Source organism: Papio anubis, chromosome 12 (assembly GCF_008728515.1).
Source record: "Papio anubis isolate 15944 chromosome 12, Panubis1.0, whole genome shotgun sequence".
In the NCBI taxonomy this organism is placed as follows: Eukaryota; Metazoa; Chordata; class Mammalia; order Primates; family Cercopithecidae; genus Papio; species Papio anubis.
Window position 1 is genome coordinate 74,470,402 of NC_044987.1, and position 27,125 is coordinate 74,497,526.

At 41.1% G+C, this 27,125-nt stretch overlaps 1 protein-coding gene across 3 annotated transcripts in view; it reads left to right on the forward strand.

The window, feature by feature from the left end:
• The window catches only part of INSC (INSC spindle orientation adaptor protein), a 135,374-nt gene that overhangs the window by 15,978 nt on the left and 92,271 nt on the right, over positions 1-27,125 (forward strand). For 2 of the 3 annotated variants that reach the window (XM_021926001.2, XM_021926002.2), the window contains exon 1: positions 12,600-20,916. In XM_021926001.2, coding sequence (XP_021781693.1) covers positions 20,861-20,916 — 56 coding nt within the window. In that variant the 5' untranslated portion in view covers positions 12,600-20,860. Of the gene's footprint in view, positions 1-12,599; positions 20,917-27,125 lie in introns of those variants that run through there. The other variant, XM_003910179.4, reaches the window with a different exon arrangement.

A 27,125-nucleotide genomic window follows, 5' to 3' on the forward strand; every position in this document is an offset into this window, starting at 1 on the left:
ATCTTACTTACATTATGCCAATAGGAATTTTGGTTAGGACTCTGTCTTCTGGATTTCTATCCTGACCAAGGGCTGATTTTGCACTTTGCCTGAATTATACTTTTCACTCCTTTTGATCTTTTAAGAGATTTATTTATTTATTTTTTCCACAGACCATATTGCCTAACAAAATCCCTCCTATTTTCATGGAATCATATAGAGATACAAAGCAGTGTCATAATGTCATATCCATTATTATATTTTAAGTTTTACAACAAATGTGCCAGGTAATCAAATATATATTATTATCCCCAGTTTGCATATGAGAAAAGAGGCCTAGAGAAGTCAAGTAACTTGACTAAGTTTACGCAGTTAGTTACCGGCAGAGCTGGGGCGGGGATGAAGGTTTCTTGGCTGCTAGTCTGTGTTTGGTTGTGCCGCTTTTTGGACTTGGGAAGGGGTATCATAAGGACTTCATGGGATAGGACTTGTGGGATTCATTAGGTGGCAGAATTATCAAGATGAGAGCACCTGCCACCACATACCTGTACCATGTAAGGTTGAAATGTTCTTAGCCTGGGGCAGCCCCCACGCACCTGGACCCAGAGGTGAGGGGCTAGACTGGCCCCTGTGCCCAGCTATGCAAAGATCAGGGCTGTAGATAGCCCTCTGTGGAAGCTATTACTGACAATCCAGCCCTGCTGTCTGCTGTATTAGCAGGATGGTGGGTATCTGGCCACTGCCTCTTAGTTAACCTTCCTTTCTTCATTTTAAGAAGCTTTTTTATCTGCTTGGTCCTGGAGCTAGGCTGGCTCTTTCTGGCTGCAGAAAGGGGCTTTTAAAGTATTTCTCTTAGTTTATTTCTCTCTGGGCCAATCCAGCCAGATCTTTGCTTGGGGCAAGAGGGAGCCTCAAGGGTAGAAGTATGTGAGCAAGAAGAAGCTCTCCTTTTACATACCAGTCAAGAATGACTGGACATCATCTGCCTCCCCAGCCCCATTCACTTTCTAATTGTAATTTGGGATCTGTGTGTGTGAGCTCTGAATAGGTTGCCCCCCATCTTCCCCTCCTTTCTCATTAATCAAGTTTCCATATTTTCTTGGGTCTTTTTAGGGGCTTGCTGTTCTGTTCTCTATGTTTACTCCAAGGTCAATATCCCATTGTATTTATTAGTTTTTAAAAAGTCTTATGATCTGGCAGGAAAAGTCCCTCCAATTTTTTCCAGAAACATTTTGGCTACACATTTCAGATTCAACCTGTCAAGTTCTAGAAAAAAATCCTATAGGGAGTTGATTGGAATTGGACTGAATATTTAGATCAGTTTATGGTGAATTAATATTTCCCTATCATATATATGGTATTTCATATGCATGAATTATCTATTAACTTATCTTGGCCTTCTTTAATATCATTTAATAATGTTTTACAATTTTCTCGAGAAGGGACTTGCACATGTTAAGGTTCATTTCTATGGCCTTTACATATTTTTGTTGCTTTGTTAATGACCTCTCTTCTAAATTTTACTCTGTTTATGCTGGTATCTATAACTATACTTGACTTTTGAATATTCATTTCTGACCAACTTTCTAAAACCTTATATAAATTAAAATAATTTTTTTGTAGATACCCTTTGATTTTCTACACAGAGAGTGAGGATGAATTGCTAGTTCATATGTTTTCATAAGAATTAGGGAAAGGTACCGTGTCTGCAGGGACACAGACCCATGGATACCTGGCTTGCCAAGTGGACCACAGCTCTGTGCCTGGTGGACCCAGCCCTGTGTTGGGGTGGCTGGATGAACACAACAGAGGCCAGTTTCAGACTCCTCACTCTTCTGGCTGTGTGCTGGTATGCACAGGCAGATGTGGCTGCCTGTGAACCACATCAACTGTAAATAATGATGGTTTTGTTTCTTCCCATTCTAATACATTTTTCTTTCTACACTAGCTAAGATCTCTAGCACAATAATGAGTAGAAATTGTTGAGAGCTGGGCATCTTTATTTTGTTTCTGATCTCACAGGAAATGCTTTCATTCAACATGTCATCAAGTATACTTCTCGTGGTATATATTTTTTCTTGGTAGATACCCTATAATCAGTTTAAGGGTTGAGATGGTCATAAGGTTTTTTCCTTCTTTATGTTGTGAGTTTCACTGATCTGTTTTCTAATGTTAAAATAACCATGTATTTTTAGGCTAGATCCAACTTAGCCATGATATACAATCCTTTTCACATATAGCTGGATTTTGCTTGCTAGTATTTTGTTTAGTTTTTTTTTTCATATATGTTTCTATATAGATTGGCCTGTATATTTCCTTTCTTGTGTTGTTCTTGTTCAATTTTAGTATCAAAGTTATTTAAGCCTTATCCAATCAATTGAAGTGTGTTTTCTCTTTTCCTATTCTGCGGAAGAATTTGGTTATTTTTCCTTTAAATGATATAAACTCATGCTTCTCTGGGCTTGGTGTTTTCCTTATGAGAAGATTTTAAACTATTGATGAATTCTTTCAGTGGTTATAGATCTACTTTTTCTTGAATCAACTTTGGCAAATTGTATTTTCTAGGAATTTATCTAGCTTATTTATGTTTTCAATGATATTGCATAATATCCTCTTATCTCTGCTGCATCTGTAGAAATAAACCTCTTTTATTGCTAATATTATTTCCTCTTTTTTTCTGTTTTTTTTCCAGATCTTGCCAGCAGTTTGTCTATTTTATGTTTTCAAAAACCAACTTTAGTCATTATGTTTATGTTTTGTTTTGTATTTTGATTTGTGTTTTATTTAATGTTTGCTCCTATCTTAATTTCTTAATTATTTTCCTTCTGATACTTTCTTTAGAATTATTTTCCTCTTATTTTTAAAGTTTCTTAAGTTGGAGATTATTATGTTGGAGAAGTTGGAGATTCTTTGAATTTTCAGATCTTTTTCTAATTTAAGTATTTAAGTCTATAATTTTTGTTCTTAGTTATATTTTATCTATATACATGATTTTTAATATGTGTATTTTCATCATCATTCAGGTTTATTTTCTAATTTCTGCTGTAATTTCTTCTTGGACCTATGGCTTGTATGTTTAAAAATATATGACTGTATGGGGTATTTATGTTGGGGTAGAGATTGCAACCCCAATGTCAATCTTTTGAAATTTGTTGAGGCTTGCTTTAAAGACTAGAAAGTAGTTGATTAAGAAAAAAAAAAAAAAGAATGATTCATGAGTGCTTGAAAAGAATGTGTATTCTGGGTGTTCTATTTATGAACATTAAATCTAACTTAAACGTGCCATTCAAATATTCTATATCCTTACTGATCATTTTCGTGCTTGATCTATCAGTTAATGACAGAATTGTGTTGAAATGTATGTGATTCAGGACTAGTTCATTTCTCCTTAAAGTTTTATCAATTTTACTTTGCATATCTTAAAACTATGCTATTAGATATATCCTCATTATTGTATTTTCTTAATGGGCTGAACATTTAATTTTCATGTAGTGAATCTCTTCATTGCCTTAAAGTTTGTTTTGCATTATATGAATACATTAGCATCAGATTTCTTTAGGTAAGTATTTTTATGGTGTATCTTTTGTGGCCTTTAAGTTTAAGCTATTTTAGGTCTTTTTGTTTTAGGGATACTTCTTGTAGCTAGCACATAGCATGCACAACTTCCAGCCCCCTCCATGTATTGCACCCTTAATAATCTCTGCTTAGAACTGGATAGTTTAGCTCATTTCCCCTTAATGTGACTACTATTATACATTGATACTCCCCTCTACATACTTTCTTTCTTTCTTTGGTTTAATTTTTTAAATTTATTGCTCATTTATTTTTTCCTCCTCTACACAGTTCAAGGGAATTGTCTCTTTCTCTATGTCTGTTATTTTAGTTAATTACTTTAGATATTATAGCATTAATAATAACCTAAAAAGCCTAAATTTAATTTACATCTCTATTTTTCTTCCCCCAAAATAGAACCTTGGAGCACTTTAAACAACTTTAGTCATATCCTTCTAAATTATATATAATATTTTAGATTCATCGTTTCTTATCTCAAAAATGAGGGATTATAATTGTTTTTTTTTTATTTGGAGGCGAGGTCTTGCTCTGTTGCCCAAGCTGGGGTACAGTGGGGCAATCACAGTTCACTGCAGCCTCAACCTCCTGGACTCAAATGATCCTCCCACCTCAGCCTCCTGAGTAGGTGAAAACACAGTTAGGATTCACTGCACTCGGCTTTTTAAATTTTTGTAGAGATGGGGGCTGCACTACGTTGCCCAGACTGATCTTGAACTCTTGGGCTTAAGTGATAATCCTGCCTCAGCTTCCCTAAGTACTGGAATTACAGGAATGAGTCAATGTGCCCGGCCCTGTAATTGTTTTTTAGTTAAAGTTTCTTTGGATTTACCCACAGTTTTAAGCAAGTTTGCTCATCATTCTTTCTTGTATCTCAAACCTTCCATATGATATTACATTATTTCTGCTTGAAGCAAATCCTTCAGAATTTCCTTTAGTGTGGGATTTTTGTTTGTCTGAGAATGCTTATATTTCATACTTATTCTTGAAATGTAATTTCTATAGATATAGAATTTTGGGACAATGATTTTCTGGCATAATATATTTTCTTGTTGTCTGCTGAGTTTCATCATTGTTATTAAGTGATCATCTGTCAATCTAGTTTCCTTTTCCCTTTGATTGCTTTCAAAATCTTCTGTCTTTGGTGCTCATTAATATTATGAGTTGTCTAGGGTGTGGATGTATATGTTTTGTATTTATCTTACTAGGGATTCATTGGGATTTCTGAATTTGAATGTTGTTTTGTCTTTCAAAAAATCCAGGGAACTGAAATTTCAGCCACTGATTCTTTGAATATCACCATTTCCCCATTCTCTCTCTTTGCAAATATGATGAAATACTTGTTAGATCCCATCACTCTATATTTCTTAGCTTTAATTCTCTCATATTTTTTCTCTCTTTTTCTCTCTGGACTGCATCTTGGTTAAGTTCTTTTGTTCTATCTTTTAATATACCAATCCATTTTTTAGCTGTGATTAATCTGCCCAATGAGTTTTTCATTTTAATTATTGTATTTTAATGTAGAAAAGGTCTATTTGTTTCTTTCTCAAATTTTCTTGGCCATATTTTATAGCCTTTGTTCTTTGAAAACATTTTCATGACTCTCTTTTATTTCTTAAAACTAAATTCTCTAATCAAGTCCCCCATCCCCACAACAGATAATGTAAATTCAGGCCGTAAGCCTATCTGAGGCCCATAATGTGGTCATTAATTCTCAACTTTCATTGTTGACAATTTTGATATAGAAGGTTTATTTTCCATTTACTCTTAAACTGAGTTTCTGGTTTTCTGGATCCCTATTTGATTCCTCCCCTTGGGAAGTTCCTAGGCTTTATCACATGTTTCCTTGCACTGTACACATAGGAAACAGAAGTCCAGAGAATACAACATTCAACAGATGTCTCAGGAAAAACAAAACAAAACAAAACAAAACAACAACAACAACAAATTCCCTTCAACTCTTGCTTCGGTTTCCTGGTTCTTCTTTTGCTTTACTTTTGGCCTCTCCAGCTTTCTTACACTTTTGCCAACTCAGTAATATATTTTAAAAACATTAAAAGGATAATTATTCATCCTTTAAAATTGTTCTTATGGAGCAGTATTTAAAGTATCTGGGCTACTGTATTGTTGGAGATAACAATCTTATATGAGTTTTCTCTATAAGGAGAAGGATTGTCAATTAAAAATCAGGTGCTAAAAATAATGACTTGATATGCCTCTCTAAAAGAGAAGGTAGAGTCTTCATCCTCACCCAACATATTAACTGTGTACCTTAGCAAATTATTGAACCTCTCTGGGTCACCATTTCTACATTTTAAAATGGGGATAATAGTAGTACTGATTATTTTGGACATTTGGAGGAATATGTGAAGTTATTTATGTAAGACACTTAGAAGGGTTCTTGGCACATAGTTAAGTGCCTAATACCATATTTCTTTGGATTTAAGATGTTATATATTGTAAGATCCCTCTTCATGAAAAAGAAAATATGGTTCCAATTAAACGATGACACAATGCCAAGATGCCATTGACTGTAACATACATCCCAATTTTGGTTGTTAAAATATGAAAAAAAAGATATCTTAGAATGACCTGCCTATAGTAAATTTTAGCTATTATTACAAATGGATGCATATGAGCAAAGTAGGCAGTGGTTGAGAAACAGAATCTTAGTCTCAGAATTGATAGGACTTAAATGTTTGTAGGTACTTACTCCATCCCACCATGATCCCATTAATTTCTGGACTCTGGCTGTATTGTGCATGAGTTCACTTCTGTGTCCAGAGGGCTGTCTTTAGACAAGCAAGATATTCCACCATCTCCTCCAAGACTGAGGAAGAAGTGACTTCTATGTGTGTAGCACATTCATAGGTGCCTTATATATAGCATTTACTTTAGTTCTCACAATTAGTCTCATTAATGAAGACAAGTTGCTATGACCCCCCAACATTAGTGGCTTAACATATTGTTTATTTCTTGCTTACCCCACAGATTGATGTGGATTAGGTGGCTCTACTCCAAGCTGTGATTCAAGTCTCATCTTCTTCCTTCCTTCCTTCCTTCCTTCCTTCCTTCCTTCCTTCCTTCCTTCCTTTATTTATTTATTTATTTTTTGCTTTGCCTTATTGTGGCTTTCGGGTTGCTTTGGCATCACTCAGCAGGTAGAAAGGGGAAGAGAGAGGGAGCATCAAGAAGGTACACCTTCTATTATAATTTAAAATTCTTTAAGACCTTGCCACTTTATTTATTCCTATTTGGAGGGAGAAATTAGTGTAAGTTAGGGTGTTTGAGGAGGCCTGCCAGATGAGGTGGGATTAGAGATGAATCCTGAGGCACTGGAATTACCTGGAGATAGAAAAGAGAATTGAGGGAATTCAGTCAGGATATGCTGGGGTGCCATGACTAATGCATACAATTGTGGAAGTGCAAGATGTTTTTGGACCATCATAGAACACTGTGTTGGTAGAAGGATTGGGCTTCTACTCTGTGCTAGACACTGCAAAGCACTAGACCTAAACAAGTCTTGATAAAACAGTATTCTGTGAATGGGTTGTTTTTCATGTTTGATCCATTCTGTGCCCCAGATGGATGTGGATCATGTGGCCCATGTACCTTACACCCCCTGTTTCCCAACATAAAGGATTCTTTAACTGAAGATGTTATGACAATGACAACAGGATTTGCTGAGAATGATTGTGTTGTGCTCACTCTCTGGGATATTCTGTTATATACAATGCTTCTAAAATAGGTGATGGTTCTGTCTTTTGTCCCTTTTTGTCAGTGAGCTGGTGAGAACTCTTCACCCTTGGGGCCAAGCCAAGGTTCTGGTTCAGTGTGGATTCTCCTTTGAATGTCCCATACTACTTTGGTCACATAGAATGTGAGCTGCGATATTAATTGTTTCTTCTGGGTCAATTTTACTCATCACAGAAAATGTCTTAGTGTTTTTGTCTGTGTTTATTCAAAACATAGTTTATTTCTTAGCCCATTTTGTGCTGCTAGAACAGAATGTATAATAGAATGGCATAGACTGGCTAGTTTACAGTGAATAGAAGTTTATTGGCTTACAGTTCTGGAGGCTGAGAAGTCCAAGATCAAGATGTCCATAGTTTTGGTGTCTAATGAAGCCATTCTCTTCTTCCATGATGATGTCTTGCATGCTGTGCTCTCTGAGGGAAAGAAGACTGGATGCTCACATGGTGGAGGCAGAAGGGCCAGGAAAGTGAATCCACTTCTGTAAGGCCTTTTTCTAATGGCATTAATTCATTCATGAGGGCTCTGCTCTCATGACTTACAGGCATATCTTAGAGATATTGCATATTCAATCCCAGACCACTGCAATAAAGCCAATATTACAATAAAGAGAGTTACACGAATTATTAGGTTTCCCACTGCATATAAAAGTTATGTTTATGCTATGCTATAGTATATTAAGTGTGAAATAAAATTATGTCTATGTCTAAAAACAATGTACATATATAATTAAAAATACTTTATTGCTGAAATGCTAATGATCATCTGAAGCTTCAGCAAGTCATAATCTTTTTGCTGGTGGAGAGTCGTGCCTTGATGTTGATGTCTGCTGACTAATCAGGGTAGTGGTTGCTTAAGGTTGGGGTTGCTGTGGCAATTTCTTAAAGTAAGATAACAGTAAAGTTTGCCACATCAATTGACTCTTCTTTTTATGAAAAATTTCTCAGTGGTGTGTGGTGTTTGACAGCACTTTACCCATCTTAAAACTTCTTTCAAAATTGGAGTTAACCTCTCAAATCCTGCCACTGCTTTATTAACTAAATTTATGTTATGTTCTAAATATTGTCTCTTCACTAGGAGTAAATAACATCTCAAGAAATTTCTTTCTTTGCTCATCCATAAGAAGCAACTCCTCATTCATTTAGTTTTGTCATGAGGTTGCAGCAATTCAGTCACGTCTTCAAGCTCCACATCTAATTCTAGTTTGCTTGCTATTTTTAACCACATCTGCAGTTGCTTCTACCACTGAAGTTTTGAACCTCTCAAAGTCATCCATGAGGATTGGAATCAAATTCTTCCAAATTCCTGTTAATATTGACATTCTGACCTCCTCCCATGAATCACGAATGTTCTTAATCACATCTAGAATGGTATTTGCTTTCTAAAAGGATTTAAATTTAATATGCCCAAATCCATCAGAGGAATCACTATCAATGGCAGCTACAGCCTTACAAAATGTATTTCTTAAATAATAAGACTTGAAAGTCAAAATTACTCCTTGATTCATGGGCTGCAGAATGGATGTTAGCCGGTGTAAAAACATTAATCTCTTTCCACATCTCCATCAGAGCTTTTGACAACCAGGTATATCATCAATGAGCAATAATATTTTGAAAGGAATATTTTTTTCTGAGTGGTAGGTCGCAACAGTGAGCTTAAAATACTCAGTAAAACATGCTATAAACAGATACGCTGTCATGTAGACTTTGATGTTACATTTACAGAGAATAGGCAGAATATATTTTGCATAATTTTTAAAGGCCCTAGAATTTTTGGAATGGTAAATGAGCATTGACTTCAAGTTAAACTCACCAGCTGCATTAGTCCCTAACAAGAGAGTCAGCCTGTCCTTTGAAACTTTGAAACAAGGCTTTGATTTCTCCTCTCGCACTATGAAAGTCATAGATGGCATCTTCTTCAAATATAAGGCTGTTCTGTCTCCATTGAAAATATGTTGTTGAGTGTAGGCACCTTCATCAATAATTTTAGCTAGATCTTCTGGATAACTTGCTGCACTTCTCCGTTAGCAGTTGCTGCTTCATCTTGAACTTGTATATTATAGAGATGGCCTCTTTCCTTAAACCTAATGAACCAACCTCTGCTAGCTACCAACTTTGCTTCTGTAGTTTCCTCACCTTTCTTAGCCTTAATAGAATGAAATAGGGCCTTGCTGTAGATTAGGCTTTGGCTTAAGGAAATGTTGTGTCTGGTTTCATTTTCTATCCAGACCACTCAAACTTCCACCATATCAGAATAGGCTGTCTTGCTTTTTTATCATTCGTGTGTTCACTGAAGTAGCATTTTTAATTTCCTTTGAGAATTTTTCCTTTGCATTAACAATTTGCCTAGCTGTTTGGTGCAAGAGCCCTAGCTTTTGGCCTATCTGGGCTTTTGACCTACTGTCCTAACTAAGCTTAATCATTTCTAACTTTTGATTTAAAGTGAGAGATGTGTGACTCTTACTTTCACTTGAACATTTAGAGGGCATTGTAGGGTTAGTAATTGGCCAAATTTTAATATTGTTGTGTCTCAGGGAACAGGGAGCCCAGAGGAAAGGGAGAAAGATAGGGGAACGGCAGGTTGGTGAAGTAGTCAGAACACATACAAAACTTATTGGTTAAGTTTGCCATCTTACCAGGGTGCAATTTGTGATCTCCCCAAAACAATTACAATAGTAATATCAAAGATCACTGATCACAGATCACCACAGCAGATACAATAGTAATGAAAAATTGAAAATATTGTAAGAAATTACTAAAGTGTGACACAGAGACATGAAAGGAGTACATACTATGGGAAAATTGGCACTGATAGGTTTGTGTGATGCAGGTTTGTCCCAAACCTTTAATTTGTAAAAAAGGAAAAGAAAAAAAAACACAACAGTATCTGCAAAGCACAATAGAGTGAAGTGCCCTAACTCCCAACACTGCCACACTGGGGATTAGGTTTCAACCTATGAACTTTGGAGGGGAAACACTGAACCATAGCAATCTCTATGTGCTAGGTTTTAAATCATATCTCTTCTATAGGACGCTTTGCTTCTTTCCAACATATTTAATATGTTTTGCTTTTTAATTCTCTCCAGTGGAAAGCAGCTCTTTGGATCTGAAGTCTGAATAGGAAATGGATCCTTCATTGGCCACAAAGATGGCTATCATGAAACTTCTTACAGAGTACCATTAACTAGCCTGCTGGGTCAAAGTAGCTTCTGGTATTATTATTTCACTTTCTCTGAAATATCATGCAGGCGACATCATCTTGTGTAATTTTGACCACAACACTGAGAATAGGTTTTATTCCCATTTTACGGATGTAGAAGCTGAAGGTCAGAGAGGCCTAGTAAGAGGCAAAACTGGGATTGGAATCCCAACCCTGAACTTTTGGATTTTCAAGACCTCACCAGGCTACCTTCTAAATGTTATTGAGCAAACTCCAATTTAGAGGATTTGAGGAAGAAATAAAATCAGAGAAGATTGGATTATCATGGTTGTTGATACAATGCTGTCATTTGCTCAAGACTTTCGATTTCAGAGAAAATTATATTTGTTAGACTATAAGAGATTGTACAATTCTCTCTCCTATGTCATTTTCCCAAGGGTATACAGACCCCTTCAACCTGGGTCCTCATCATGACTCAGAGAGGGAAATAGCTTGCCCAGTGTGCCCTTTGAGCATGATTTATGAAACAGGATGTATCCAAATTTTCACCACGTTGGAGCTATTCAATTTTCTCTAATGGCCTTTATCTGAGAGTTATGTCTATTCGTGGCAGTCACAACCAGTAAGTCATTAGCTTAAAGTATGCTGATTGTTAATTTTAGCACCCTGGGCCCTGGGCCCAGTGGGAGAGGTCTCTCGCTTTTGCAAATCGAAGCTAAGGAACATTTGAGCAGTTGGCAAACATTCACATCAGGAAAAGTTAGAAAGTAAGAAGGAATAATTTAAAAGTTAGAGTAAGAAGCAGTAGAATTGTTGGAGCTAAGGAGGCAACAGGATAGCTGTTTTGCTGGCTGCCTCCCTACTGCTAGGCACTGTCCTCACCAGAAGAGAGGTGGAACCAGTCTTTAAATCAACACCTGCTGTGTGCCAGGCACTTCACATATGTGAGCTCACTAATGTGCCTAGCGTTCTTATTTTATCCTTATTAGAGATCCCATTTTATAGACAAAAAACCTAACGCTCAAGGTCACACAGCTATTAACGGATGGAGCTCACATTTGAACCTGGGCAGTTGACTCCTGAATCTGTATTCTTAACCAACAGAGCTCTGAATGGGGGTGACTAAAAGGGCCAACCAAGCCTCCCTTGGAGCTACACTTTGCCTAAGATCTTGAGATCTGGCCACCAGATTCTCACTTTTAATCATTAAATAATTTTCAGCTCAGAGCTAGCTCCCAGAATGCCAGTAAGTGCAGCTTCCTTGTGTGGCTTAGGGCTGGGAGCTCCTCTGATGAGTAGCTGGTCAATCAGAGCCCCAGAGCCAGGAATGGCCCACCCTGAGATACAAGGTGAAGACAGCTCTGGCTTTCCTGATTCCAGGAGCCTGAGCTTTCCTCTGAGATGGCCACACAAGCTCCTTCAGGGGAGGCCGCTTGGACAAGCTGGAGCTCTCTAGAGGATAAACCATATAAACCAGGTGCTGGCACACATGGGCCTCAGTGAGGACACCTTGACACTGGGCTCCTCTCTCTCTGACCTCTGGGGACTCATGGGCACTTCCAAGTTAACCTGCCTGTCCCATTCCAGAGCTGAGCTGAATCTGAACAGAACTCATGAATTTCCCTGCCCACTCTCTATTTCCTCGTACTTGATAACCACAGCAAAGGAGAAAGTGCAAGCATACTTGCACTTTCCCAGTTTTGCAGATGGAGCACTAAGGCTGCATTGACTTCCTATGGTAAACCACTCTGAGGCACTGGTGGGTCTGTTCACTCCAGCCAGGCAAAGCCTTATTTGGATTTCCCATGGTGGGAATGAGGAAGCCTGTGTGCATGTCCCAGGTGTGGCTTGGCTTACTTTGTGACCTCAGTAAGTGTCTTTTTCTTTTCTTTTTGATTTCTTTCTTTCTTTTCTTTCCTTTTTTTTTTCTTTTAGAGGCAGGGTCTTGCTCAGGCTGAAGTGCAGTGGCATAATCATAGCTCACTATAACCTTAAATTCCTGGGTTCAGCCAGTCCCCCCACCTCAGCCTCCCCAGTAGCTGGGACTACAGGAATGCACCACCATGCCCCATCTAATTTTTCAATTTTTTTTTTTTTGGTAGAAATGGGGTCTTGCTATGTAGCCCAGGCTGGCCTCAAACTCCTTGCCTCAAGTGATCCTCTTGTCTTGGTCTCTCAAAGTGCTGGGATTGCAGGTGTGATCCACTGCACCCAGCCTCTCTTCTTCTTCTGAACTTGTCTCTCCATTGTCCACATTAACCCATCTGTGCTTCTGGTTCCTCATCTGAAAAACTGAGGTAACAATAGTAACCTACCTCATGGGGTTATTTTGAGGACTAAATGTAAAGCATTTACAACAGTGCCTTATATGTAGTAAGTACCCAAGAAGTGTTTCTCCCTGTCTGCCTCCTCTTCATCCTCTTCCTCCTCATTATTATTACCACTACTACAAGAGGATAATCTCTAGGGCCTCCCTACTAGTTCTCATACTCTGAGAGTATAATGTGAGCTCCTCCAAGAAGGCTGCCTGGACATTGCCCGGGAACTATAGTCTTAGCCCTGTCAAGTTCATGGACATATTTCTGTAGATGAGATTCCTATTGCCTTCTAGGTGAGGCCTAAAAGGTAGATGTATCCAATTAATCAGGTGGAGGCTTGCGACCTTGTTTGAGCTTTGTTGAAACTATTTGGGCTCCAGCATTGAGAGTCAGAACAAAGGTCTGGGTGGGGGCCCCCTCTACCTGATGCAAGTCGTTCTGGGCTATCTAGCGAGAGTCTCAGGTCCTGGAGGAGATTCAGCCCTGCTCTGTGAGTCCTTAGGTCTGTTCTTCCTACTTGTTGGGCTCTGTTATCTGACAGCTGTGAGGGGCTACTGGGGTTTCCTCCAGGGAGCTAGAGCTGTCTATATTTTATGAGGCTCAGTTCATTCAGCAGGGCTGGGTAGCAGCTTGCTTGGGTTCTTGTGCCTCTCCTGGGAACGAGGGCTCTTAAAGTATCTGATTGCTGCAGGATGCCAGCCACCACAGCTAGCAATAGCTCCAATGACTATTGCCACCCTTGCCCAGGTCACATAGAGGTCAAGAGTATGGTGGGGAGGGAGATGTGTTGTGATTACCTCCTAGAGCTCTTTGCAGCCCTTCTTTCCACTCCTAGGTTCCCACCTCTCCACTCCTAGGACTTTACTGCTCTGACTGAAAGCTTGCACCTGCCTGTTAAATTAGCCCTCATTGCTGGTCTTACTTTCTGGAGTTCATCCACTCCACTGGTTACCATGCGGACTGAAATTCCACTTTGATCATTTCACTCCCCTGCTCAAACACCTTTGATGGCTCTCTACCACCCACAGGACAGAGACTAAATAATCAGTTCCTTTCATGGTCAGGGCTATAGAGGCACCTTCCCTCCAGCCTCCTGAGAGAGATCTGGGTTCCCGAATACTTGCTCCATGTTCTGGTTTCCTTGCTATGGCTCACACTGCTCTTGGCACTGAATGCCCTTGTCCCATCTTCACCTGGAAAAATCCCTCCCTCCATTTGAGGTCCAGCTCAGACGTCACCTTCTCTAAGGTGAACAAGTCTTCTGTATTTCCCTAGCTGAAAGTGACCACTCCTTTTTCTGCATTCGCATGCTACTGAGGTAGTTTACTATAAACTCCACCACCAGGCTAGAGTGCTCCAGCCTTCTTGAAACACTTGCAGTTCCCTAATCTCACCATGCTCATGATTCTGGGTCAAATGCTCTTCCTTGTGTCCTGCACACTCTTCCTTTTAGCCCCCTTTCCTTCCTCTGCTTTTTCTACATTCTTTCAAGTTTCAGTATTGGAGTGATGCCCTGAGAAACTTCCCATGGTCTCTTCTCACCACCTTCCATTCTGACCTCGTACTGCTTGAAACTTGCTTGCCGCACTTCGGGGGAGGGTGACATTCCCTTGATTACCTGTCATTGCAGTTTTTGCACAGCATTGTGACTGTCCACTGATCTGTCTGTCTGTCCTATGGGAGAACTTGATGAACACAGAGCTGGGGGTGGGGAGGGAGGCTGCCCGACTGGGTACAACCAGACAGTGAGGACTGCAAGAACTCAGGAGGGACAGGCAGCTTTGTCTCAGTGGATGTTAGGATGCAGAGCGCTTTCAATGCACAGTGCGTATGGTATGCAAAGGCTCCTCCTCCCAACCCTGAGTATTCATCTCACTGAATACTCATCATGGCATGGTGAAATAGTTACCACTGTCTCCAGTTTATCCATGAGGAAGCTGAGCTTCCTTCCACAAGAACTCACCCAGTCAGTGAACAAGTGTCTATTGATTATTATGCACCAGACTATGTCAGGCACAGGGGGTATGGCAGTGAGTGGCACATTCCTTTAGTCCCTGCTCTTACCTTCAGGGGAGAAAGACATTAAGCTCTTATTAAGCCCCTAATGTTACAGTTAATTATTTAATTACAATTGTGATAAAGTCTATGGAGGAAAAATACTGAGGGGACTAGGGAATCTTAATGAAGGACGTGACTGAATCCACGGGTCAGGGAAAGCTGCCCTGAGGAAGTGGCATTTGTTCTGAGCTCTGAATGATAGGAATAACTTGGTGAGAGGAGACAGAGGAGAGGTTGTTGGGGTCAGAGGAACGAGTACCTTGAAGGTGCTTGGCAGGGGTAGGCGTGGCTTGCTGCAAGGATGAACAGCAGCCAGAGTGGCTGCAAGGCTGAAGGACAAGAAGGGTGGTTAGACAGGGACAAGATCCACGTGAGGCAAGTAGGCCATGGCACGGTTTGGTCTTAGTAGCAACAGGAAGCCATTGAAGGATTTTAAACAGTGGGTTGATGTGATTAGATTTGTGCTTGAGACCACCCTGTTGGTTGTGTGGAGAACAGTTTAGAGAGAGGCATGTCTGGAAAGGGGCGAGTGATGAAAGAAAGCCCTTGCAGAGGTCCAAGTGAGAGATGCCAATACCTTTGGCCAGGGAGGTGGTCATGAGATGAAAAAAATATGATGAGGGAAAGGGATGTATCAAGGATAATTCTCAGGCAAGACATCCAGATCTAGCCTCTGGGCTCTAAATTCTGTGTATTTTGCACAGGCCGGGGAAGGCAAATTGAAAAAAAAAAAGCCTATATTGTAGCCCTATTTTAAGGTGTAATCTGCATACCAGGTACAGGGTAACTTGATTCTTCTGCAGGTACCAGGAAGCCTCAGAAAAAAGTCTCCTTTCAGTCTGAAGCTCCTAGTCTGTGCACTTGATTGGTGAATCCTAGGTCATGTGCTTCTGCTCTGTGTGCCTGATTGGTGGCACCTAAGTCATGTGTTTTATCCTTGCTGCAAAGGATTCTGCCAAACAAGGGTCTGGCTTTTTAAGTTTCCATGTTGGGAGGCAGGTTTCCCTTACACTAAGACTCTTAAACAAAGGGATATTTCTCAAATGTAGGAAATGGGTTCATATGTTAGAGGCCAGAAAGAAAGATAAATGTTTACACGTGGATTATCTTGGTGCTCACAACAATCTTGTGAGGTTGTCTATTTTTGCCCCGTTTTACAGATGGGAAACAGATATGGAAACTCTGGAAAAGCCCTGATTTCTTCCCGAGTAAAGCAGTACTCTCTAAGGGTCTTTTCAGCTCCAAATGGTCGAGATTCATAATGATGGGCTGACAGGACATCTCTGTTGCTTCCAGTTCTTGCACTTTCTGGTCTTGGAGAAAGAGCTATATCTGCCTGGTGCTGTCTAACTCCTCTTCAACTCCCCAGCAACCTCCTCCCTGTTCCTAGAGCTGCCGCCAAAGCTTAACTACTTTCCACAATACTTACTCTCCCCTGTCCCTTTCGTGTTGACAGCACTAATATTGACAGCCCTAATGGGATTGCAGATTAAGCAATCCCAGACATGTTTGGAGCTGTACCTGGATCGGCCCTTTAGACAATGGCGGAAACCACCTTTGCTCCTGATTTTAATTGAATAATTTACTGTAAATAGCCTCCATTTCCTCCACAAACCATGTGTCATTAGCCAAATGGAGGTGAGCAAAGGCTGCGTCTAATTGGATGTGGGCGCAGAAATGAGCTGTCCAGATGGAGCTGTTGTCACAGCAAGCATTGAATTAAATCAGAGACACTTAAGACTTCAAGTCTTTCTTGTAAACTAGCCACTTCTGGTGGGAGCTACATAGCCCAGAGCCCTGCAGAAACAAGGCTGCAGGATCCATGGTGGGATTTTCAGTGAATTAGGAAAGGCCCTGGAACAGGTGATGGAGGGATTTCCTCTTTCCTGCTCACTCCTGCATGTGTCCTTTTCACCTCTCTTCCTGGGAAAAGCAGCAGCTCTGCTCTGAGATATATTTCTTAACTCTTCCTTCCAACAGGAAGGGTACTTCTTCTTGGAGGCTGCTATATGCCAAGCACAATACTGGGGACTTTTGCAAGTAATCTCATTTAATCCTCATGATGCTCCTGGGAAGTAGGTATAATTGAGGAAACCACATGTTCAGTGGGTTGGCAGTTTTCCCAAGGTTATGTACTTATCAGGTCAGGATTTGTACAAGTCAGGATTTGAATCTATCAGATTCCAAAGTTCATGTTCTTTTTGCAACACCAGTGAGGACACAGAGCCCAGGACCAAGGGCTTGTCTTTAACTCAGTTTTGGTTTCCTAACATTCTGTGTAACTTTGGAAGGAGTTTATTCTTCAAGTCTGCTCAACAGGATGAGTCTGACTTAGGGCTGTGGGAGTGGGTGGGTGCAAGAGCTTCAGACTGAAGATGGAACTTTGCAGTAGGAGCTTCCCTGAGGATAGCATGCTTTAAACAGGTCTATTTGAAGCTTTAACTGGAACTATGATTTCCCATCCCCCGAACCCTTTAGGGCCTATCTCTGTCCATATGACTTTCACAAAAGTGACAATAAATGAGGAACAAAAGAGAAATGTCTCCTTCTCCTTCCATATGACTGCAGTGTTTGCTTTTCTTCTTGAGGGCTGTGTCACTGAGGGCTGGCACTAGATGAAGCTGGAAGATTCACAGTCCGGGAAGTGGGAGCAGTAGGCGGTGCTGGTGAGAGGGAAGAGTGCTGGCATCTCTGAGAAGTGCCCTCTGGGGTTGGGTGTTGCCATTCAGAAATGGAGTCAGGCTGTCTGTTAGCAAAGGCTGAACACAGGCTCTTATCTTCATCTGCTCCAGCACCTCCCCTTCAATCATCAAACCTGGATTCTAGTCCTCTGCCACCTACTAACCTGTGCTTCTCACTGAATGTAAGAGGTCTCATCTGTAACAGAGGATGATGATAGCATTAAATGAACTAATACTATATGAAGCATTTAGAACAGTACCTGGCACATAAGACATGCTCAGTAAATATTAGCTATAATTATTATTGTTATAGATACTTTATAAACATCAGCTGGGTTAAACAAGTATTTCCTATCTCGCCTTTCAGATATTCTTCCTCATCCTTAGTGAAAATGAGCTGTGATTCCTCTGAGGCCTAATCTGATTCACAACCCATAGTCTTGACCATGCAGGTCATTGGGTCAGGACTGTGCCTAATCCCACATTCAGCAAGATTTGGCTTTAGACATTAAGGAATCTTGTCTTTTGGGGGCAAAGAGGCAGCCAATAATGACACAGTCTGTGAATAGGGCAGTGATGCATATGCAATCAGATGTCCTTAAGGTGCCTCCCCAGCCTCTGGGAACACAAGAGATCACATGAAGGAAGGTTTTGTGAGCTGGCAGGCTCCCCCTGAATACCTGCTGGGAAGTCATGGGTAAAAAGGATGAATGATGGCACCTCACTGGGATGCTTTAAAAAAATCGAGATATATTAGACTTATTGCAGTTCCCTCAGCTAACAGCCCAGAGGCTCCTGAAGGAAAAGAAGTTGATTGTTTTGGCTTGTTCCTGCTGTGTTCTAGCTGGCTTTTTGTGCTCACTGCTTCTTTCTGAAGGCTTCACAGGTCGGTGATCCAGAATTGGCTATAGAATTTACGGTCACAGAGCTGTATTTCTGGAATCTGCCTCTTAGGAATTCAGAACACTTTCTTGCATTCAGGCTTCTGCTCATGACAACTCTTTTTTTTCTCTGGGTCCCTCAGAAATGACTTGAATCAGAGTCAGAGGTTCACTGTAATACTCTATGGTATGTATGCTTCACCTCATCCGAAAGTTTCCTCTTGATTCAAACTTCAAAGGGTCCTGGAATTTTCTCAGTATTTCCCTGTCTCCTCTCCTACCTTAGGCTCTAATCCCCACTTCAACATATTTACTTTGCCTCTTTTCTTCTCAGTAATGAAGATGTGGAAGTAAAACAAAATCTACTTGCTCACTGCCATCTAATCACATCTTAGCTTTTACCCTAAGAAGTTGGTATTTTCCTTTTTTGTACTTTAGTCAAACATATCAAAAGGGAGCAAACACCTCATTTTATTGTTTCTAGTGTTTCTTTTGTGCCATCCCTTTCAGCCTATTGGCTCACTAAATTCCAAAAATATACCTTCTAAATAATGATAATAATGATGGAAATAACAATGCTGATAACATATGCTAATGAACGCTCGCTGAGCCTCTCGCTGTGCTAGGTGAGTTACCTGCTGTATCTCATTTTCTACATCTCCCTTAGCATAGATGACCAGAGAGCTGAGCACATAGCAGACTTATAGGACATAACGATAATAATAGCTAACTATTTATTTAGCTCTTACGTTGGCCATATACTTCCACATTCCTAATCTCATGTCATCATTATAATAGCTCTTTAAAATAGATATTATTATCCTCAGTTACAGATGAAGAGATGGGGCTCAACATCAATGTATTAAAAATTTATCCCACTCATTCTTTCAACAGAGGTGTAGAGTGCAGGCTAAGTGCCTGGCCCTTGGCTCAGTGCCAGAAACACATGTGGTGTCTACCCTCAGGAAGCTCACAGTCTAATGAGCTCCACAGACAGAGAAACAGGCAACAGCAGCAAGTCTCTGGAATTATCTAGTGCCCTAGTTTATTCTGGGTTCCTGCCTCCCCACACTTTTCCGACTGACTATTTTCTTCTTTCTTCCCAGCATTATGATGAGTGCTTTGTGTTCACCCACATCACTGTTAAAATGCTCCTCCTCCATTCTTTTCTATAGGGCTCCTGTGTAATCACGGAGTAAGACTCTTCTGTTGATGTGCCCAGGCAAAGGTGACAGAATCTGCATATTCCTCAGGGAGGGCTTACTCATGGGCTTGGAGGAGTTGGCAGAGAGAGAGAGAAATGAAAAAAAGAGATTGTATACAAAAAGGCCTCCAGGAGCACAGCAGGGACAAGGCAAGGGAGAAAAATACAAACAGGTGGGTAGTTGGTTTGGGTTCAAATGTGAGGCACAGGGAAGCCAGCTGCATCCTCGGTGCTGGGATTGGGAGTTCCTGGAACCTGGATTACTTTTATTCATTAGGATGCTTTTGGCTGTGTAGAACAAAAACCCTCACTCAGACTGACTTAAACGACAAGAGCTTTTGTTTTCTTAGATAATAGGAAGCCTAGAGCTGGGCCAAACTCCAGCCTTAGTTGATTCAGTGGTTTAGTGATCAAGGACCCAGCATATTTTTCTTGGAGTGTGCTAACTTTGTTCTCCAGCTAGTGCTGCTCATGATTGCAAGATGGTCTCTAGCAGCATTGAAGTGGATATGCTCCCTTGTTCAAGTCCAACAGGAGAGATACTGTCTCATCTTGCAGCTCTCTGTTGGGAGAAAGAACACTTTTCCTAGAAGCAGTCCTGTCGTGGCTCATTGGCCTAAATTGAGTCACATGCCTATTTCTGAACCAACCACTGGCAATTTGGGTACAGTTGCATCATCCGAAGTGGAATGGATTTGGGAAAGCAACCACTATGCCAGTAACAGGGTCACATTTTCCAGGACAGACTTAAGCATAATCACAGTGAATAACCCAGTTCTACAGTGGTAATAGCCAGGGAATTAGAATGTAGAATTGCCAGTTTTAGCAAGTAATACAGGATGCCCAGTTAAATGTGAATCTCAGATAAACCATAGATACTTTTTTGGTACAAGTATGTCCTATGCAATACTTACAGGCTGTGTGTTCCAATATTTGATACATACCAAAATAAGTCAGGCAAATATTTGAAATTGGAATAAGAAAATATTTTAGAGGTATAAAGTGGACTAGGGACTTAGAAACAAGATCAAATCTGGGTTCTGCCTTACTTGTATGAGGATAGTGGAGTGAAAACTGGTTCAAAAGAAGAAGAGGGCTAGGAGGCCTTACCTCTTTGCCTGCTTTGGTTCCTTGTGGCCTGGGAATGGGAGAGAAAGTGATTATGCCTCCTCTCTTAGGGCCTTGTTGTGCCATCCTGCCCTCTATTTTCAGGGTCACCACCGCTGCGAGCAGGCCTTGCTGCAGATTGGGATCAACATGATGGCGCTGCCTGGAGGTCGCCACCTGGACTCCATCACCCTGCCGGGTCAGCGGTAAGTCCTACAGCTGTCACTCCAGGCCAGGCCTACCCCATCTGAACCCTGACTGAGGTCCAGTTCCAGCATCCTGAGGCTGCAGGTGACCCCATCTTCCCATGCAATTTTCTGGGGAGGAAGCCGAGGATAATGTATTGGGGATGCCATGTTCACTCAGCAAATATCAATGGAACTGGACCCTGGGACACTGAAGAATCAGGCACATCCCAGCCTCTAATGAGCTGAAGTCTAATGCTGAGGCTGACCATAAAACAAAGAATCAAGTGGGTGTGCTAGTAAGATAGAGGACTCCAGAGGAGGCTCCTGATCCTGCCTGGCTAGGGGGCTGGAGCCCCTGGGGGTCCTTGGCGTTAGTGGAGGCCCTCTCTGAGGCTTTTGGAAGGTGTCATTCTACCCTTGGATGTCTTCTCTTTTGCCCAGAGCACCAAGGAGATAACGGAGCATAGAGCTGATCCTTGGAAAGTACTTGTTGTTCTGAGTTGGGCAATGAGGGAGGATGGGAAAGGCACATACTGAGAAGAAGGTGAAGCCCGGATAATGAGGGGAGAGGGCTTGAGAACATCCTGTCTGAAGAAGGAGACATTTGGGGCCACCAGAAGTGCCTGCACACAGCTGGAAGATGTGACAAGGCAGGTTCTGGTTTAATGTGACTGGTCCTGGAGCCTGAACCTGAACCAGTGTTAGAAGTGCCAGGGTGCTAGATCTTTCCTGCCCAACTGTCCCCATTTGCCGGGTCCTGTACTGATTTGGGTATGGAAGTCCTGTGGCCCTGGAAATTCCTGGCAAACCTGGAAAGTTGGTCACTGTAATGTAGGTTTGATCTGTAGAGGAACTCAGCAACCTCAGAGTGCTTGGGGATTCCACTTAGCCTTATTTATTCATTTATTTATTTTGCTGAGACATTTTGATGGGGTTATTTTGAGGCAACACAATCCAAGTAGATTTTGTAAAACTATTAAGCCATCGTTTTATTTTGTAATGTCTTGTGTTAACATATTCCATGTATCACTGACATTTTACCTTTATCCTTAACCCTCCATCTGAATTACTTGGGATTTCATCTTACTATGTTATTACTTTCAATATTGTTTGTTTGGTTATTATTTGTTTTGGAGTATGTGTTGCTTTTAAAATCAGAAAAAATTATTATTTGTTAAAAGTCTACTGGAACTGGTTTAGCCTCTGTGTACACACCAATCTGATCCCACAAAGCCATCATTATAAAGAGATTTTAGGATGTGATATACAATTCATGCATGTTCCTGAGGACTCAGGGCATGGTTAGAAATGCCACTCAGAATTTCCTCTGCAGCTGGAAGCCAAGAATAAGACATCATATGGGGATCCAATTATCTTTGCACACAGCACCTCTAAGGTGGAACTCAGAGATGATGAGATACAGACCTGTCAGGATGTATGTGGTTTTTTCAAGATGGGGCCTGCCTTAGCCTGGAATGGCTGATGGCCTTTCATGAGACGGGGAAGTGGGGTCAGCTTTGGACACATGACTGCCTGGCTTCAATGCTGAGCTATACATCTCACTAGCTGTGTGGTCTGTGCAAGTTCCTGAACCCTATCATCTGTCTCTCACTTTTCTCATGTAGAAATGGAAGTCATCCTAGCACCTTCTTCATAGAGTGAATGTGAGGATTAAATAAATCTATATATGCAAAGTGTGTGTCACATATTGAGAGCTACATATGCAGAGTCATTACTTATTGAGTGCCTGTTGCTGTGTGTTGGAGCTCTTCACGTAGGTGATATGGGGAAATTCTTCCAGAAATCCCTCTCCTGACCCCTAACCCTCAGCAAGTGACCTGAGTGAGAAAAAGAAATCATAGACAGACACTCTCAACAGCCTAATATTTTAAACCAGGAAAAAGTAAAACTACCCTGGTTGAAGTGAAGCTTGAGTCTCCCCTGCCCAGAGAGTAGGTTGGGAACTGTGTAGTCAGGTGGATAGCAGCAGCTCTGGCTACAGGGCTTTGGGATCCCTCCAAACACCCCCTTGCAGTCCTGGTATGGTCAGATCTGAACCTGTGCTGGGGTTGAGAAAGCCATCATCACAGGGACATTTAGGACAGTGGTTAGGAGTGCAAACGCTCCAGCTTGGTTCTTGGTTCTGCTACATAGTAGTCATAACTTTGGGCTTTAGTTTCTTCATCCATGAGGTGAGGATAATTTATACATGCATCATTGGGTTTTAGGAGCATTTAAAATTATGTGTATGAAGCCCCTACATGGAGCATAGGACCTGCTTAATCAACACTAATTTCCCCTGCTTCCCATGAGGAATAGGTGCTCTGAGTAGAGAATGAGGTGCAAAGATCAGATCTTGGGCCATTTTAGGCTCCTGAGAACCACTGACCTATCTCTCCCTCTCTCTCTCCCACTTCCAACCTCTTCAGAAGTTTTAAGGTCACAGGAAATTAAATTACATACAAATGATTTAGGAATCAAATTATTAGGAGGCAAGGCATGATTTCTAACTGATCTTGCACAGCAAATCCATTGGGAGGAAGACCCCAGACTAACATCAGGAGTTATGGCTGGCCATAGAAGATGTAGCTTGTTAAATTTTTTTTTTTTCCTTTCTTTTTTTTTTTTTTATTTTTTTTTTACAATATCTTCATCCTTACAGTTCTGATAGGGTGGGATGAGCAACAGAGAGAGGGTAGTATTTCCTTTAATATGTTCACAGCCTAGCATTGCCAGGCCTAGCCAGAACACTGGGGGAATAGAATCCCTGGACCTAGCAATCTGTTAATTGTGTATGTTCTAGGGGCCTATGCATGGTCCACGTTCACAGAGAAGGCGCATATGGAGTTATAGGATGTCGGAAGTGTTAATTTGCCTATGATGCAGTCTGAAGCAGTGTAATAGGCAGACAGTAGCAGTCACGTCTTTTTTTCTCCTGTTCCAAGTTGCAGAGTCTTCTCTTGTGGGGAATAACATCATGGTTATTGTCTCCAGATAAATAATTCATGCTGGATAATTGACTTCTTTCTGTTGTGTTCCACTGAAACTGAATTTTATTTTGCAGTGCCATTGTTCACCTCAGTGCACAAAAATAAACAAGTACTGCCATGTTGCATGGAAGCATCCAGCAGCCTGGGTAAAGCATATGGGTGAGGCCATTGGTATTTGAGACCATTGTGAGTAAATAGTAGCACAAAAGGCTGTTCTAGATGTGGATTCCTAGGAGAGAGTAGAGGTCAGGAGCAACAGCTTCCTAGCCCTGGGGTTGGGATCCATTGCTGAACTGGCATGAGTGACAGGAAGTGGACTGACAGGGTGCGGTGGTTCTCAGCTCTGTATCTGAGTGTCCTGGGATGCTTTCATATTTAAAAACAATAAAATAAGCAAAAGAACAAAACGCTACTCTTGGAATCTCTTATGTGGGGCTAAGTGGTTGAAAACATGTAGACCTTGGAATCAGACTTGGGTTCAAATCCCAGTTCACCTCCTACCAGCTCTGTGACCTTGAGTGACTGTTTAAGCTGTCTATGCATCTGTGTTTTTTTCAACATAGTGGCAGTGACAGCTGCTTTAAAAGGTAGTAGCAGTGCTTGGATCCAGCAGGGAAGGTCTCTGTAGAGCCTCAGGGTGCTTTGCAGTACACAAGCCTCACTTTCCCAGGTCATAGAAATCAGTAGTCCCCATCCCTGGTCCTCAGCCTGTTAGGAACCGGCTCCCCGCACAGCAGGAGGTGAGTGGCCAGCAAGAGCAAGCATTATTGCCTGAGCTCCGTCTCCTGTCAGATCAGAGGTGGCAGTAGATTCTCATACGAGCACGAAACCTACTGTGAACTGCTCGCATGAGGGATTTAGGTTGCATGTTCCTTATGGGAATGTAATACCCACCACTCACAGCCTCCCTGCATGGAAAAATTGTCTTCCGCTAAACTAGTCCTTGGTGCCAAAGGTCCCTGGTGCCGACAAGGGTAGGGACTGCTGGTGTAAATAACAGTAATAATCTATCTCCCTGAATGGTACTACCTAGGTTTTCCTCTAGGATTTTTATGGTATTAGGTCTAACATTTAAGTCTCTAATCCATCTTGAATTAATTTTCGTATAAGGAGTAAGGAAAGGATCCAGTTTCAGCTTTCTACTGATGGCTAGCCAATTTTCCCAGCACCATTTATTAAATAGGGAATCCTTTCCCCATTTCTTGTTTTTCTCAGGTTTGTCAAAGATCAGATGGCTGTAGATGTGTGGTATTATTTCTGAGGACTCTGTTCTGTTCCATTGGTCTATATCTCTGTTTTGGTACCAGTACCATGCTGTTTTGGTTACTGTAGCCTTGTAGTATAGTTTGAAGTCAGGTAGCGTGATGCCTCCAGCTTTGTTCTTTTGACTTAGGATTGTCTTGGAGATGCGGGCTCTTTTTTGGTTCCATATGAACTTTAAAGCAGTTTTTTCCAATTCTGTGAAGAAACTCATTGGTAGCTTGATGGGGATGGCATTGAATCTATAAATTACCTTGGGCAGTATGGCCATTTTCACGATATTGATTCTTCCTATCCATGAGCATGGTATGTTCTTCCATTTGTTTGTGTCCTCTTTTATTTCACTGAGCAGTGGTTTGTAGTTCTCCTTGAAGAGGTCCTTTACATCCCTTGTAAGTTGGATTCCTAGGTATTTGATTCTCTTTGAAGCAATTGTGAATGGAAGTTCATTCATGATTTGGCTCTGTGTTTGTCTGTTATTGGTGTATAAGAATGCTTGTGATTTTTGCACATTAATTTTGTATCCTGAGACTTTGCTGAAGTTGCTTATCAGCTTAAGGAGATTTTGGGCTGAGACAATGGGGTTTTCTAAATATACAATCATGTCATCTGCAAAGAGGGACAATTTGACTTCTTCTTTTCCTAACTGAATACCCCTGATTTCTTTCTCTTGCCTAATTGCCCTAGCCAGAACTTCCAACACTATGTTGAATAGGAGTGGTGAGAGAGGGCATCCCTGTCTTGTGCCAGTTTTCAAAGGGAATTTTTCCAGTTTTTGCCCATTCAGTATGATATTGGCTGTGGGTTTGTCATAAATAGCTCTTATTATTTTGAGGTACATTCCATCAATACCGAATTTATTGAGCGTTTTTAGCATGAAGGGCTGTTGAATTTTGTCAAAAGCCTTTTCTGCATCTATTGAGATAATCATGTGGTTCAGGACATAGGCATGGGCAAAGACTTCATGTCTAAAACACCAAAAGCAATGGCAGCAAAAGCTAAAATTGACAAATGGGATCTAATTAAACTAAAGAGCTTCTGCACAGCAAAAGAAACTACCATCAGAGTGAACAGGCAACCTACAGAATGGGAGAAAATTTTTGCAATCTACTCATCTGACAAAGGGCTAATATCCAGAACCTACAAAGAACTCAAACAAATTTACAAGAAAAAAACAAACAACCCCATCAAAAAGTGGGCAAAGGATATGAACAGACATTTCTCAAAAGAAGACATTCATACAGCCAACAGACATATGAAAAAATGCTCATCATCACTGGCCATCAGAGAAATGCAAATCAAAACCACAATGAGATACCATCTCACACCAGTTAGAATGGCGATCATTAAAAAGTCAGGAAACAACAGGTGCTGGAGAGGATGTGGAGAAATAGGAACACTTTTACACTGTTGGTGGGATTGTAAACTAGTTCAACCATTATGGAAAACAGTATGGCGATTCCTCAAGGATCTAGAACTAGATGTACCATATGACCCAGCCATCCCATTACTGGGGATATACCCAAAGGATTATAAATTATGCTGCTACAAAGACACATGCACACGTATGTTTATTGCAGCACTATTCACAATAGCAAAGACTTGGAATCAACCCAAATGTCCATCAGTGACAGATTGGATTAAGAAAATGTGGCACATATACACCATGGAATACTATGCAGCCATAAAAAAGGATGAGTTTGCGTCCTTTGTAGGGACATGGATGCAGCTGGAAACCATCATTCTTAGCAAACTATCACAAGAACAGAAAACCAAACACCACATGTTCTCACTCATAGGTGGGAACTGAACAATGAGATCACTTGGACTCAGGAAGGGGAACATCACACACCGGGGCCTATCATGGGGAGGGGGGAGGGGGGAGGGATTGCATTGGGAGTTATACCTGATATAAATGACGAGTTGATGGGTGCAGCAGACCAACATGGCACAAGTATACATATGTAACAAACCTGC